The 16,994-nt window shown below is 37.3% G+C and overlaps 1 protein-coding gene across 1 annotated transcript in view; it reads right to left on the bottom strand.

Annotated features, from left to right (window-relative positions):
- Nucleotides 1-1,558: 1,558 nt before the first annotated feature.
- The window catches only part of LOC144959554 (hemicentin-1-like), a 29,336-nt gene continuing 13,900 nt past the window's right edge, over nt 1,559-16,994 (bottom strand). The window contains exons 7-14 of the mRNA XM_078892170.1: nt 16,106-16,405; nt 15,242-15,589; nt 11,153-11,470; nt 9,697-9,996; nt 6,041-6,340; nt 5,181-5,528; nt 3,969-4,100; nt 1,559-2,767 (exon numbers count right to left, since the gene is read on the bottom strand). Coding sequence (XP_078748296.1) covers nt 2,277-2,767; nt 3,969-4,100; nt 5,181-5,528; nt 6,041-6,340; nt 9,697-9,996; nt 11,153-11,470; nt 15,242-15,589; nt 16,106-16,405 — 2,537 coding nt within the window. The 3' untranslated portion in view covers nt 1,559-2,276. The remainder of the gene's footprint in view (nt 2,768-3,968; nt 4,101-5,180; nt 5,529-6,040; nt 6,341-9,696; nt 9,997-11,152; nt 11,471-15,241; nt 15,590-16,105; nt 16,406-16,994) is intronic.

Here is a 16,994-nt window from a genome sequence, read left to right as displayed (position 1 = left end):
CTTTTCCATTCCTCTTTGTAAATAACGCATCGTCTATGTTCAAAGCGACGAAATCTCTGAACCGAAAACCATTCAAGAACCCAAAACTACAGGATAAATTTGGCAAACACACAACAAATCCCAACGATATCCTTGACATTGTAACTGACCACTTCCAGCAGAAATTTCACAAACAAGTCTCACAAATATCGCCCTTCTCAGGAAACCCTAGAGACCTAAACAACCGCATCACAACAACTGAAGTTAGAAATAGCATAAAGTGCCTAAACAATAACAGATCCCCAGGCGAAGATGAAATTCCCACTGAATTGCTGAAATGCGGTGCCCTCTCCCTGGATCTGAGCATTGCAAACATAATGAACAAAACATTCTCAACACACAAAAACTGGGACATAAACAGCGGTGTCCTAATTACAATACAAAACCAGGAAAAACGAAAGGACCTGTAAACAACCTGCGCCCAATAACATTACTGAATACCATAAGAAAAACACTGTCAACTATTGTCCTCAACAGAATTAGACCGAAAATAGAAAAATATCTATCACATAGCCAAAGCGGGTTTCGCCAAGACCGAAGCACATCGGACGTTGTATGGACATATAAATGGTTGGCAGCAAAGGCACTCAAAGAAAACATATCCATAACAATAACCGGAATCGATATGTCCGCAGCCTTTGATACGATCGACAGAGGAAAACTTTTGGAGATATTAACAGACATAGTCGACGAAGACGAGCTCCGAATAATCCGATTTCTCCTCAGCAACACAAAGATACAACCAAGGATATACGGGGCCACAAAACAGACGCAGTTCGAAAGTAACATCGGGACCCCCCAAGTCTGAGCCCGATTCTGTTCACAATATACTTAGAACACGCTCTGAAAGAAGTTCGAAAAGTCATTCCAAAACCAACGACTCATATTGAGAATGCAATCCCAAGAGAAATCGCCTATGCAGATGATGTAGATTTTATTGGATCAACACCAGCAAATATAGACATCATACAAAATACCCTCATGAAATATAACCTCCAAGTCAATGCCAATAAAACCGAATTTACAACAATATCGAGGTATTATTACCTAACGTAATTATGGGCCAGATCTAACAATGTTTTGATGCAGAATATTTTTCGTTGGTAAGAGAGTATTACCATTACAACAATGAGCCCATAACAACTTGGGTTATCAGACCTGCAAAAAAGTGCACGTAGGTTACACATCTATATACATTTTACTCAAATTTGTTTCATTTTTAGATTTTAACAATACAAAGTCTAACCCAGAATTTCAAATGAACAAATCACATTGTAAGTTATAAGAAAGAATGAAATATATCCCATTCAACAGTGTGGATGTGCTAATAAGTAAGTTAAATGAAAAGAACAGTCGATGATGCCGATAATAAAAGAGTTGATATGATGATGATGATGATGATGATGACGATGATGATGATGATGATGACAACGAGGAGGTACTGATCCCCGAAAAGTCATTAGAGAATTAAATGTATAGGAAAAACGACCTTTGAGTTTATTGGGTCTTTAGAAATGTGTTTTTGTCTTTGTTTTGTTTTGTATTTATTCTCCACTAGAACGTCTATAAATTAACACCGTGATTTATAGTTTTAGCTGTAAATCGAATTTCGAACGTCGGAGGATCAAACCTCTGAATTCCCGATTTTCACGACCGGCGGATCAAAAAGCTGAAATCTGCATACGAGCTTTGCGCACCATGTTCTTATTTGATTTTGGGGGAATCAGAGCTTCCCAAGCTCGTGCTGAGACCCATAGTAATTCGACTTTAGGGTATCTTCACAGGACAAATGGTCGCTCTTTTTTCATTATATTGTGTACAGTTTTGCAAAACGTGTGTTGCATCCTGCTTTCCCCTCCCCATGGTCACAAATGTTTGTTTCTCCATTCTTAAATGCTTTGAACATGTAATATCGGAGATGGCTTTGTTCACAGCAAAGTCTGAAATTTATTTTTTAAATCCCTTTATTCATCCCATAGGGAAATTTTTTTTCTAAGGTCTATTCCAAGGGAAGACATGAATATTCGAAACGTCAAACCGCAGTGCAGCGCCGCAAATTGATCCAGGGCGAGGCCAACTAGATCTAATCTATAGACTATAATCAAGTATACCATTTAGATGACGGGTTTATGATTGAAATAATGCATTTTTGTGATACAAACTTGTACAAAGGTGAATGAGAGCAGTATTGATATTATTAGAAAACGGTAATGGCTGCCTGAAGCCGTTTATTGATATTATTGTACGTCAAGAGGAGATAGATAGCCATCGTTGTTCTCCATTGAAAACGAATTCTGATAATCCCCCTGACCAAGAACAGGTTTGCTTGTCTGAGAGTCCTCCATTTCCACGTAGATGCCACAGTCTTCATTGACGTTGGTTTGGTCTGCGGCATTCAACGCTGTGTCATTTTGCACGGCTTGGCTATCTGCACCATTCAGTACAATGCCAGTATATTCCTGTGACCTATTCTGTCGTCTGTTTGAATCTTGCACGTCATTTACATCCAGCCTGTCGTAGTCATCTAGCTGTATCTCTCGGTAATGGGATTGGTGTTGGTGACGTCGACGTCTTTCTCCTTGTTGTTGTTGTTGTTGTTGTTGTGGTTGTTGTTGTTGTTGTTGTTGTTGTTGTTGAAGGATTGCTCTTTCTTCTTCCTGTAGTTGTAAATTGTCGTTTGACTTTTGATCTTCTGCATCTTCATTACGTGACAGTCTCCATTTTTGAACTGTAATTAGATATAACAGAACGTCACGTATGTAAATCAAGTGCGTAAAAGTAAAACTATTAACATAATAAAATATTTGAGTACCATGTAGGCTGAATGAAAAAATAATGGGTCTTTATCGAATTAATTGACTGAGATAGCAAACACATTTAACAGAATGTTCTCGGAATGATATTTTTTTGGCGGATCCTAACTTTAAAAGAAGTGCTCAAAATGTAAACTAGTCTTTTAGAGACAAACAATAATACAATTAAATGACATCATTCCTATGTTGTTTAAACACTTTCAGCATAAGACGAACACATTGTCACATTGTGTATTTTAAACGAAAATAGGCTGCGGTTAAAAATTGATAAATGGAAGAAATAAGAACAATTTTATTTAATTTATACACCATAAAGCTGTGTAAAAAGCCTCTCTGAGGACCTGAACCGCAACTACTAGAAATCATCAAAAGGTTGAAACAAGCAGATAATCAGTCCGTTAATTTAATGCTAAAAGCGACTTGTACAAATATGCAGGTATGACATCCAAGCATACTTTTGAGGCTAGTTTAACATCGTTGTACGCACAATGGACAATGTTTTGTGTCATTTTTTGAGATTTCCGCTACAAAAATTAGACCAGAAGAAATTAGGTTATCAGACTTGCAAATAATTGCACATCGGCTTAATCCTTTTGATTCGGAATTATATTGATGATTTGTTCTCTACCAATGATTCGCCAAGATTTAGCTCCTGAATGTTCAGTTCAATCTACAAAATGAATAGATTACATGGGTTTGAAAACAATTGAAATTGTTGTGTCTCCTTAACCATTCCAACCAAATGTTATAGAATTAATAACCACCTTATATAAAACAACAATCAAATTGTCGACATTTGTTTCTTGAAATCACGCTCAAGCCTTTGACTATTTAGTTCCTTATATGTGACCGTTCGTCTCAAAACGGTATTATATCGGGATGGACCAGATGCTAAAAAGTCAAATTATAGTTAAACTGGTCAAAACTATGAAATGTTGGTATTTAGCACAGTAAAATATGATATTCCTTCTCCTTTATAAAGCATATAAACTCAAAGTAAGCATGACATTTATGGATAAAAATTCCATTTTAAGCATCTTAACCATCCCGACTTAATACCGTCTTGAGACGAGGGGTCACATATAATATAACAACCCTGTATTCGAATAGTTTTACCTTTCATCCCTATAATAAAGCAAACAATAGCCAGGACTATACCCACAGCCAGACCAATTCCAACACCTTCCAGAGTATTATTATCGTCATCATGATGAGGATCAGTTTTTGTCTCAGGGAATGAATCATTTGCTGTAGTGTAAAAATGAACAAATTTGTAATCTATAATTTGTAATTGTTTTGTTAATATATATTATTCTATTATAGTTAAACACGTATTACCATCATGCAATTATATATACAAAGCTTATTGTAACAGTGTAACAAAATTAAATGTGACAATCACAGCCGAAGACAAATGAAGCTATTAAGGCATGGCTATTTGTGTTTCTAAAATTGTGGTTTGGATTCAGGACTTTGAATCATTGGCATTTATAGTAGTCGTTGCTGTATTAGATGTAATTTTCATTTTCAAGGTAGTAAATTTGTCTGAAATTGAAGATAATAATCGTTATAAAAAGGTTTTCGTGTCAATAGCTTGACAGATATAGTACCAAGAGGTCATACAAGAACCAACAATTTGTTCGTCTCTGTTTCTAATACCGAGCTTAGATTTTTCATCAAAACAATTTTTTACGTTTTCAAACTACATGTAAATAACTTGCTCACCAATTTGTGTACAAACTATCATCAATTTGTATATTTTTAAAAATGAATAATCAATCGGTTGTTAAATGTTGAGTGTAAACCGCGACAGAAATGCAGAGACAGCAAACTTCTGTAGTGACACAAAAGACTGATGCACACGGTAAGTATCTATTTCAGGTCGTGTCAATTAGGTAAACATTTACTCGCTCATGTTTAATAGTTATGACACTTACATTCGGTTCAGATTTTCGCAGCTTTTTTAAAAATTAGGTGATCACTTCTAACTAGATCTTACATAACAGATTATAAACTTTTAAGTTTGGACATAGTTTTGTGTATTTGTACGATGGAGAAGGTTGACAGGAAGGGTATGTATTTTACTCTTAAATATTTAATTTCTATGTTTACCGACTTGACTTTGAAAACCCACATACGGCTTCCCCGTAGGTTTCTTGTCTTGAATTATTATTTTAGTCTCAGGTGTAAATTAAACGTCAGATTTCGAATAACATTCTATGAACTCCAAAGCTAGCTGTATCGCTTAATGCACATGACATAATGTTTATATTACAACTTCAATCAAAAGAAGACTATTAGATAAATATATACTTTGAGATGCCTCACCTGATGAGAAAATGATGTTAAATCTGTAATCCAATCCATAACCAATCCCGTTCTCAATGGTCAGCGCATACTGACCATAGTCAATACTGTTTAAATTAAACATCCTTAGTGACAATATTCCTTCTGGAGGTTGGTCTGGGACATATCTCACACTGTACCTGCTAACATCGACTATCTCTTCTGAAATAATAAACCTTTTTCTCCTTCTTTTGTTCTTGCCAAAGACTTTTTTCAGAATGTACCCCGTAGGTACAGGATAACCAATGATTGGAATTTGTACAAGCATATCTGTCCCAATTGTTGATGAAAACTCTGTCTGATCAAAGCCAGATGCAAGCTCGGGCGTACCTGGAATAAAATTAAATTTAATGTCAGATGGAAAAGATATATGAGATAAAAAGAGCACTTTAGTCTTTTTTTCTCTATATATAAGCAAAACATTTTCTACTAAATGGTGCGTCCAAAGCCAACAGTTACATGTCATAATTGGTTCAAGATTCTTATAACATGACGACAGAGGCAACCTTATCTCTCACAGGTGCTAATTTTTAAGTTTCATCATCTTGAGGAAATGGGAGTATGAAGTATTTTCCAAGGACTCGACGTTGCGGTTCTTTCACTAATTAAAATTCAAATAAAATGACGTGTATGTTGTGAGCTTAGAGTCATATCATTTAACAATAATTGAATTATTACAAAAACTGAAATCCTTGACACCAACACTGCCTATTGCGAGTTAAATAAACATACGCGCAACTTTAAAATAGACCTTGACATCCGGTTTTGGCATCTAATAACATAGGAAACAGAAATATGTTTGCATATATTTTATAACAACAGTGGAGTGGAAATATACTTACATTTGACAAAGATGGTGACAGCCTTACGACTCGTCCCATCACCAATCTTATTGTCAGCCACACAGCTATAAATATCTGTATCCTTGCATGACATCTTTTTCGTTGATGTTTTAGTAATGCCATACGATCCCACTGGCTCGTCTTCTGTAATTTCAAATTCAGCTGACCTTGTCCCTTGTACAGACACATCAGGTTTTGGATTGCCCTCGGCACGACACACAAAAGTCACTGTGTCATCAGCTGATACAGTCAGTTCCGATGACTCTGAGTTGGCTTTGTATTCCTCCACCGTGGCTGTGTCTACAATGGGATTTTAAGTCAACAATTATTTTTAATATCAAATTGAAAAACTAATGGTGTAAGAGAAATATATGAAAAGTGTGAATGAAACAGTGCCAGAAAAGGAAGAAAGAAAAGCACAATTAAAAAAAAAAACAACAACATCAGCAATAGCAGTCTTTCTCAACTCGAGATCGAGCATCGAATCTCCTTATTACCGACCATAAATACTACCATAACTCACGTCTGACCGGCAATCAGGATATGAGAATCGATCTGCTTTGTCTGACGTTGATTCACACACACTTTTCAGATTTTAAAAAACAAATTTAAAGGTTTGCATTGCGCTACTCGGAATTATACAGACATACGCCTAAGTAACTTTACACTTATTTTGAGTAAATTTATATGGGTTTAAGAAACAAAATTGGACACATTTTATATCACAGAAATAAGCAATTTTGTTAATATATGTAATGCAAATTTCACAAATATACATGCGTAATCTTAATTGTAACGACGACTCAAAGAACACAAGTTGGGTTGCTTTGTTTCAGAAGGAGAGGAAACATTCGACGCAAAAAGTCAGTAACGTCCATGGCTACGAAGATTTCCAAACCTTGGTCTAACAAGTCTGCCCATAGAGTTTATCAAGGGATCATTTCATTTTGCTGTGATGTATTCTACTCTGATTCAACAATGATCCAAAGCTAGTAAGCATTCATTGCTAAGAGATCTCAGAGGTGCTCAATAAGATTGGGGTCTGAACTTACAGCTGACCACTCGAGTACCAAGGTCTTATTCTCAATGAGTTGAGGTTTCAAAGATGCCCTCTCGCTCTGAGTCTAGCAGTTTCTGACACTGTCCATCTTGAAAAAATGTAGTTTTCCACATCGATTTTAGCGGCATAAGAGAGGGGCTGGTTGTGTGTCGAGTTAATGTTCGGTCATCATTGGCCCTCAATCCTCTGAGTTGACCAGTCCGCCATTGATCTTTCACATGACATTTCAGTGTTGAACTTTTACATCTCCGCAGGTGTTATCCTATCCTGACGCTTCTCCATCCTTTTATGTCATATGACTTTTCCATCTCAGATGTTGAGGGTTTTTTACATTTAACAGACATCTCTTTAGCTGGCGGTATGTTTTTGAAATGGTCCAGAGCTTATCTGTTGAGGAGCTCGGAAAATGCTCTGCCCATCTCCATTACTGATGTACTAGACATGTAAGTATATTTCTTGTCTGTCTGTTTGTTTGTCTTGAATGGGCCTATTTATTTGTAGGAAATTATCAGCAAATTTCTTTATGTAAAATATAAGACTCTCATGTTACCTTTTCCTGCATTGATCTCTGCTTGTTTCGTAAATTCTTCAATATAATCTATTTTACTTTTGCTGATGAATCTTTTTACTTCATTATTCTTTGAGTATTTTTCTCCTGGAATTTTGCTTTTGCTGCTCGTGTTTTGGCATATTTAATTTAAGTTTGATTCATTTTCTTTCATCCATATTCTTAATTTGTCTGAAGATATCAATTTTTTTCCTCATTTCATGGGATTCACAGTATTTCTTCGTTTGTCTCCTTAACATTTCTTTAGATTGTTGCCATTTGATCTCTGATTCAAGCTCATTGCTAATATATTCACCTTGAAACACGTTGTACCTATTGGAAAGTCCAAGCTTAAAAGATGATGTTATCTATTCATCCTTGAGTAGGATACATTGTATCTTTATAATATTATTTTCTGTTGATGCAGTTTTCATTGAGCTAAATTATTTATTGTAGCCAATGGCAAGATGGTGATCCGAGGGTACATGGGTCTCTCTCTTGACTCTTACATCATAGCAAGTTTTTAAATTTATGTTGTTCATACAACTGTGATTAATTTGATTTTCTGTTACATGGTCTCATGATCTCCCCGTGAGATTTTATGACTATATTTGTTGGGGAATATGCTAAATCCTATGACAAACTGATTGAGAGCACAGAAGTCCAAAAATCATTCAATGTTTTATCTGTCCCATTGCATAAGCGCCTATAATATCCTCGTAGCCATTGTCAATTTTGGTATTAAAATCGTCTATCATAACGTGCATATCCGTAGGTTGTTGCTTGTCTTAAGTTGTCTATATAATTCCCATTTATTATCATCATGTTGCTTCGTTGATTTTTGTATAACATTTGATAATACCAAGCATAATGTCTGTTTTATTTGTTGAAAAAGCGTGCCATGACTCTTGTGTTGACTGGTTACTATCCATAAGTGCTCGTTTTTGGTTCAGAGGTCATCATCAGTGCTATTCCTTTTTTTTGTGGGGAGCATCCTCTTCAGTATATCCAGATTACTATCTCAAGACACCAATCTTGTTTCTCCAACCTGATCTTTTAGAAAAACACGGTACGTCTGATAATCCAAGTTTCGGGATTTTATATTCTTTCATTTCTTTTGCTATTTAAATCCCTTTTCGTGCTTCATACAAAGTTCTGATATTCAAAGTTGCTCTCCTGGATATATGCCTGGGAGAGAGAGTAGGGACCAGGCTTGTAGCTTCCCTTCGGCTTTCACTGTTAAAGCCTTTTCCTTTCCCAGGCCGTAAAGATAATGATTTTCCGCGGATGCCTTCGTAACTATGTCTTTTTTTTTACAAGACTTGATTATTGGTTCTATGGTTAACCCCATTGGAGGATCAGGATTAAATTTGGGTTTGTCCTAAACAAGTGACTTTCCAGTCTTATGGGTCTAGAATACCCGCTAACCAAGGCCGGTGAAGGTAAGCTATCAATAAGAGAGAATAGGACATAAAAGACACCACGATACAGAATGGGTGTGAGGTAAATGGATGAGGAGCAGAGCTTGTACCACTCGCCGGGGGGATCTGTTTCCTGCATACCTAAAGGAAGTGGACCCCTATTCCCTAACCAGGTTATATCGCATGGGACTCCGTCCCCGCCCATAACAAACTCGGGTGGAAACAGGGAGCACAACTGGAAAGCATTGTTATCGACACAATAATGCACTTCGAAGTGGCAAATTGACGTAAATATTGTGAAAATGCTTTGCGTAAAATCAGCAAGTTTGATTCCATGCCCGGAATTTTTCCTTCACCGAGTAATATTGGTAGTTGCACTACTCGAATAGCCTGGTTTTAAAAAAAAGAAAGAAAACAAAACAGTCAGCAAGATTTAAAAGGGCATATTGCAAGGCAAAATAAAAGATAATTATTTGAAATCATCAAACATAAAATATTAAAATGTATTTCCCTACTAAGCAATATAGGGGAATTTATAGCCAATTTTATGCTACAAACAATAAAGAGGTCATTAACATTGGTCTATTCCATTACCAAACATTTGACATCCATTTTATAATGCTCTTACATTGTACGTTCAGGGTTAACTCAGACTTTTTATCATAACATCCGGTCACATGATCAGCCTGACACACACATCCTTTGTTGTTATCTTCCTTCCCCACTCGTATAGTCTGTGTAGCGGTTTCTCCATTGTTGACATTTTCTTTACCAGCACATGTCGTGGTGACCTTGTTGACCCCTGGATAACCTCCATAGACTTGACACTTGACCACGACATTGTCACCGCTAGTAACAGTTACAACATCACCATTTGGTACAGGTTGGCCATTGTTGACAGTCATTACAGGCAGAGAAGATGGTGGTTCTATGGAAATAAGTGTTTAATCTACATCAAGCAAAACATTAGACCCAATTCTCATAGTCATATTATGTGAAGGATTATTTAGGGCATCTAACTCGGCTGACGATAAATTCCTAGTTCGTCGTTGTTTATATCTGCATCACCATCATCACCACCATCATCATCAACATCATCATCATCATCATCATCATCATCATCATCATCATCATCATCATCATCATCATCATCATCATCATCATCATCATCATCATCATCATCATTATCATCATGAACATCATCATCATCATCGTCATCATCATCATCATCATCATCATCATCATCATCATCATCATCATCATCATCATCATCATCATCATCATCATCATCATCATCATCATCACCATAATCATCACCATCATCATTATCATCATCATCATCATCATCATCATCATCATCATCATCATCATCATCATCATCAACATCATTAATTTTTAGTAGAATTATAACTATTTTTGTCTACCGCTACCCCTCCCTCCTTTTTCACAAAACCATATTCCACAACACAACATCACATACATAACATGTATATACCACACACTATACTCACACACATAAACAACATATCACCACAAAACAATTCAAATTAATAACAAACACACCGGAATAAGAAATAGGGACGCAAATATAAACAATGACGAACTACGAACAGGTACCATGAAGTGTAGAAAGCGGCTCAATGTGGATCCTGGCAAGTCCATTTCTGGTTAAGAACTTTTGAATGTTTCTGTCAGTGCGTCCACTTTCCCACCATCAAACCTACTTCTAAAAACCCTCAGCTTCCTGACACCGTTGAGCGTGAAGAATAATTATTCTCTGAACCTTTGTTTGGGACCAACGAGGATCGCTAATAATAACTCAACCTACAAGTTATGAAATGAGTTTTGTTGTTGAACGATGTTAAGTGTTCATAGTTTAATAATATCAACTTTTGTGTTGAAGTATATCATTATCTTTCATTTTCCCTACGCTTCTTTTCAATTTGACCTAGGCTAATTAAATGTGCTTTAGAGGGCCCTAACCAACAAAAGGACAGTATCTCTCAAGACTTTAATATCGTTTAAATTCAGCACTTTGCAATTCTATCAAAATTGAAAATAGCAGTAGCATGACAAAATCTCACCTTGTACTGTAATACTCTTACTTTCCTCTGATTTCAAGTCATCAAATATGGCGTTGGTTGCCTTACATGTCATGGTAAGAACTCCTCCTTTCTCTGGGACTACTTTGTACGTGTATCTGTAATACTCTAATGACTTAGTTTGTTCTCCTGGTGTAATGACACTTCTGTCACTTGCTGTAACTGTCATTGTAGGTCTGGGATTTACATTGACAATGGCCACGTCACAGTACATGTCGAATGAGGATGTAGTTTCACATTTATTCATGGTGACAGGTTCTTTGTTGTCATGCAGCCTCACAATTATTTCACTCGGACCGTCTGTCAATTTGAAAGATTAGTTTTTAATGTAATTTAAAATGTTATAAGTATGCAGTAGGAGTTATAAATAGATATCACCACATAAAAGGAAGTTATGGAAAAGATAATAATGCTATACAATTATCAATTCTGTGGGAGAACTGTTTGAGTGAATGTTGGGGAGTAAAATATTAAGGAAAAGGAAGCGCCCTTACAAAAAAAAAGAACGCTCTGGGTTTCAAAATACTGTCAGCATGTTATTTCGTACTTAATAAAATATTCAACTCTACTGCTCACTCTGCTGCCAGTGGAAGACGCTTGTGTGATCTTAACATATTTCTTACCAGATAAACCCTAAGTAGGGGTTGATTTGGTGCCTGGCACCCCATCCATCGTTTAAAAATAGATAACGGCAGTAAAGATAACCCAATACGATTGAGAAATGCTAAATACCGCCTCTGACATATTTGAGTGAATCTTGGCTTTATTTTCTTTTTCTTTCTTTCGGATTTACAAATAAAGCATGTTTTAAGTCACTTTATTCTGATTCTGGCACCACCCTAAACTGTAAGCATGCCACGCCACTGACGCGAAGACATTTTTTCTTGGTATATATTTAATACGTATCAATTATTATTTTTTTTCGAATCTAACCACAAACAGTAGCTTGAATAAGTGTGTTGATCTGAACTTTTATAATGCTAAAAGCGTAAGTAAATTATGTAAACGTATTCATTTCACTTTGCGGTGATCACTAAATAGAGACAACCCAAGAAAGTGCTGAAACTAAACAATTTTATCAATCTATACCAAATATCAACAAAATATATATTATATCCCATCGGTGTCCATATTAAAATACATTTCCATTCTCATAAATTTCATGAACATTGTTGTACCAAAACAATACTTTTAACAAACATTGCATTTGACAATCAAGTCAGTAGAAACAATTTGCTACTAATGATAGAGGAATTCAGAATCAATCAAAGGAAAGACAATTAGAAACTAAACGGAGGCACCTGTATAGATTTGGGTAATTTTAACGTTCAGTTTGACTCCTTAGAAAACAAAACCGGTCAAAAAGTAATGCATACCTGCCAGTGGGGATTGAATCCGGGACTCGGAGAGGTGGGCACCACGTAGAGAATGAACCAGATGCTATGGGAGGTGGATTACAGAACGTAGACATATTGTCTCAGGTTCACTACAAACTGGTGTCCTCTCCAGTTAGTCTTGGATTCACTCTCTACTGGGTGTCCTCTTCCTTATCCATGGGTTCCCCCCCCCCCCCCCCCAGTAATTTCCATATCTCACAGTCCCCCACTTGTTTTCATCTCCCCTGGTACCAGGTTCGCTCCCCACTTGTGCCCACCTCAGATAGACCCGCATTTACTAACTCTACAGTGGTTTCCACATCTCTGTCTCGGGTTCGCTCCCCAACGTTGTCCATCTTCTATAGTCTCAGGATTACTCCCCACATATGACCACTTCCTCGAGTTCCGGGTTCAACCCCCACTGGTGTCCACCTCCCAGATGTACTAACCACTTGTGACCACCCCACGTAGTCTCGTAGTTACGCTCCACTGGGTGTCCTTTGCTCCAGCCTTGACTTTACTACCCAGATGTCTATATCTCACAGTCTCCGGTTCATTCACCATCGGTTTCTCATGTGTACATTTCCTATTGGTGTGAACCTCAGATAGTCTCATGTTTACTCTCCACAACGTATCATCTTATTTAGCCTTGGGTCCACTCTCCATTGGTGTTTACCTTCTATAGCCCCGAGTTCAGTCCCCACCCCTACCCCATCAATTATGTTAACCTTTCTTCCTGGTTCATTCCCCATTGATTTCAACCTCCCTTTGTCTCGGGTTTATGTCAATCCACACCCTCATAACAGTCAAGGTTCATATTCCACTGATATCAAGCCCCCATTCTCCCGGGTTCAATCCTCGCTGGTGTACACTTCCCACAGTCCCAGATTCAATCCCCATTTGTCTCTTTCTCCCATGCTTTTGGGTTTTCTCCCTACTGGTATCCAGCTCCCATAGTCTCATGTTCATTCCCCTTTGATTTCAACCTCCCATAATCCCCGTTCCCTCCCCAATTGTGTCCACTTCCCAGACTCTCGGGTTCACTCCCTACTGTTATCCACTTCCCATAGTCCAAATTTAATTCCCCACTAGTGCAAACCTCCAATAGTCTCTGATTTAATCTCCACTGATACCTACCTCCCGTAGTTTTGGGATCACTCCCCACTGGTTCCACCTCCGACAGTCTCTGGTTCAATCCTCACTAGTTTCCACCTCCCACAGTTCCGGGTTTATTCCCCATTTTTGTCCACCTCCCCTAGTCCCGGGTTCAATCCCCGCTGGTATCCACCTCCTACAGTCCCAGGATCACCTCCCAATGGTGTCAACCTCCGGTAGTTTCGGGATCACTCTCAATTGGTGTCAACATGCCATATTCCCGGGTTCAGCCCACATTGAGTCAACCTCTTATACTCCCATGTTCATAACTCACTGAAATCAACCTCCCTTAGTCCCGGGTTCACTCCCCAATTGTGTCCACCTCTAATACTCCCCTTCAATCCCCACTGGTCCCCACCTGCTATAGTCTTCGATTCACTCCCCACTAGTGCCCACCTCCCATAGTCGAGAGTTCACAACCCACTGGTTCTCACCACCCATAGTCTCTGGTTCACCCCCACAGGTGCTACCTCCCATATACTTCACCCCCACAGGTGTCTACCTTCCATAGTCACTGGTTCACTCCCCACTGGAGAGGATTTCAGTTGATTTCTGTGGATTTCGGTAGATTTTGGTATTCAGCAGTGCCGCAATAATGACAACATGAATACGTGGAAATTGGAAATGAATGTGGTTTTGAGCTCTAATAATTTATGTACTTACGTGAAATGTAGTAAAGACTATGAAAAATGTTTTTTTTCTCTTTTTGAGGAAATCAAAGCCCTATCTCCACTGAGTAAAAATGTTTTTGAATTTTGAAAATCCATTCCTAAATAAACAAGCTATGCAGTGTCATTTATTTGGATGACCCGCAAAGAGGAAAAAAAAAACGCGAAAATATGGGACGCTTTTTCGGCATTTTTTTCGACCTTTGGTTGTATCTTGCGTAATAAGTAGATTAAAAGATTGAAATTTGGCAATTTTATGGTAAATTTGATAGAGAATATGATGAAAACATTAGAAGAGTTCTAACTTATTTATAAACACACACACACACACACACAAACAGAGAGGAGAGAGAGAGAGAGAGAGAGAGAGAGAGAGAGAGAGAGAGTGAGAGGGGGGGGGGATTGCGTCTCTATTTCAGGTCGTGTCAATTAGGTAAACATTTACTTGCTCATGTATAATAGTTATGGCATATAAATCTGGTTCAGATTTTCGCATTTTTTAAAATTAGGTGATCACTTCTCACTAGATCTTACATAACAGACTATAAACTTTTAAGTCTAAACATAGTTTTGTGTATTTGTACTATTGGGAAGGTTGACAGGAAGGGTATGTATTTTACTCCTAAATAATTAATTGCTATGTTTACCGACTTGACATTGAAAACCCACATACGGTTCCTGCGTACGTTTCTTGTCTTGAATTATTATTTTAGTCTCAGGTGTAAACTAAAAGTCAGTTCCTAACGATTTCGAATAACATTCTATGAACTCCAAAGCTAGCTGTATCGCTTAATGCACATAATATAATGTATATATTACAACTTCAATCAAAAGAAGACTATTAGATAAATGTATACTTTGAGATGCCTCACCTGATGAGAAAATGATGTTAAATCTGTAATCCAATCCATAACCAATCCCGTTCTCAATGGTCAGCGCATATTGACCATAGTCAATACTGTTTAAATTAAACATCCTTAGGGACAATATTCCTTCTGGAAGTTGGCCTGGGACATATCTCACCCTATACCTGCTAACATCAACTATCTCTTCTGAAACAATAAACCTTTTTCTCCTTCTATTGTTCTTGCCAAAGACTTTTTTCAGAATGTACCCCGTAGGTACAGGGTAACCAATGATTGGAATTTGTACAAGCATATCTGTCCCAATTGTTGATGAAAACTCTGTCTGATCAAATCCAGATGCAAGCTCGGGCGTACCTGGTATAAAATTTAATTTAATGTCAGATGGAAAAGATATATGAGATAAAAAGAGCACTTACGTCTTTTGTTTCTCTATATATAAGCAAAACATTTTCTTCTAAATGGTGCGTCCAAAGCCAACAGTTACATGTCATAATTGGTTCAAGACGTGCTCTTATAACATATCGAGAGAGGCAACGTTTTCTCCCCAGGTGCTAATTTTTAAGTTTCATCATCTTGAGGAAATGGGAGTATGAAGTATTTTCCAAGGACTCGACGTTGCGGTTCTTTCACTAATTAGAATTCTAATTAAATGACGTGTATGTTGTGAGCTTAGAGTCATATCATTTAACAACAATTTAATCATTACAAAAGCTGAAATCCTTGACACCAACACTACCTATTTCGAGTTAAATACAGTTACGCGTAACTTTAAAATAGACCTTGACATCCGGTTTTGGCGTCTAATAACATCGGATACGGAAATATGTTTGCATATATTTTAAATCAACAGTAGAGTGGAAATATACTTACATTTGACAAAGACGGTGACTGCCTTACTACTCGTCCCGTCACCAATCTTATTGTCAGCCACACATTTATAAATGTCTGTATCCTTGCATGACATCTTTTTCGTTGATGTTTTAGTAATGCCATATAATCCCACTGGCTGGTCTTCTGTATTGTCAAATTCATCTGACCTTTGACCTTTTACAGACACATCTGGTTTTGGATTACCCTCAGCACGACACACAAAAGTCACCGTGTCATCAGCTGATACAGTCAGTTCTGATGACTCTGAGTTGGCTTTGTATTCCTCCACCGTGGCTGTGTCTACAATGGGATTTAAGTCAACAATTATTTTTAATATCAAATTGAAAAAGTAATGGTGTATGATAAAGATATGAAAAGTGTGAATGAAACAGTGCCAGAAAAGCAAGAAAAACAAGCACAATTTAAAAAAAACAACATCCGCAATAGCAGTCTTTATCCACTCGAGATCGAGCATCGAATCTCCTTATTACCGATCATAAATGCTACCATAACTCATGTATGGCCGGTAATCAGGTGTTGAGAATCGATCTTCGGTCGCGGAAGACTGATTTTTGGAATGTATTTTTTTTTCTTGTAATTTTTCATTTTATTCTTGTTGCTTTGTCTGACGTCGATTCACACACACTTTTCAGATTAAAAAAAAAACAAATTTAAAGGTTTGCATTGCGCTACTCGGAATTATACAGACATACGCCTAAGTAACTTTACACTTATTTTGAGTTAATTTATATGGGTTTAAGAAACAAAATTGGACACATTTTATATCACAGAAATAAGCAATTTTGTTAATATATGTAATGCAAATTTCACAAATATACATGCGTAATCCTAATTGTAACGATGACCCAAAGAACACAAATTGGGTTGC

The sequence above is a fragment of the Berghia stephanieae genome, chromosome 14 (assembly GCF_034508935.2).
Source record: "Berghia stephanieae isolate SIO BIC M18660-M18661 chromosome 14, UCSD_Bste_1.3, whole genome shotgun sequence".
Taxonomy (NCBI): Eukaryota; Metazoa; Mollusca; class Gastropoda; order Nudibranchia; family Aeolidiidae; genus Berghia; species Berghia stephanieae.
The sequence above is the reverse complement of the archived record's forward strand: the minus strand, read 5'-3'. Positions and strand labels throughout refer to the sequence as shown.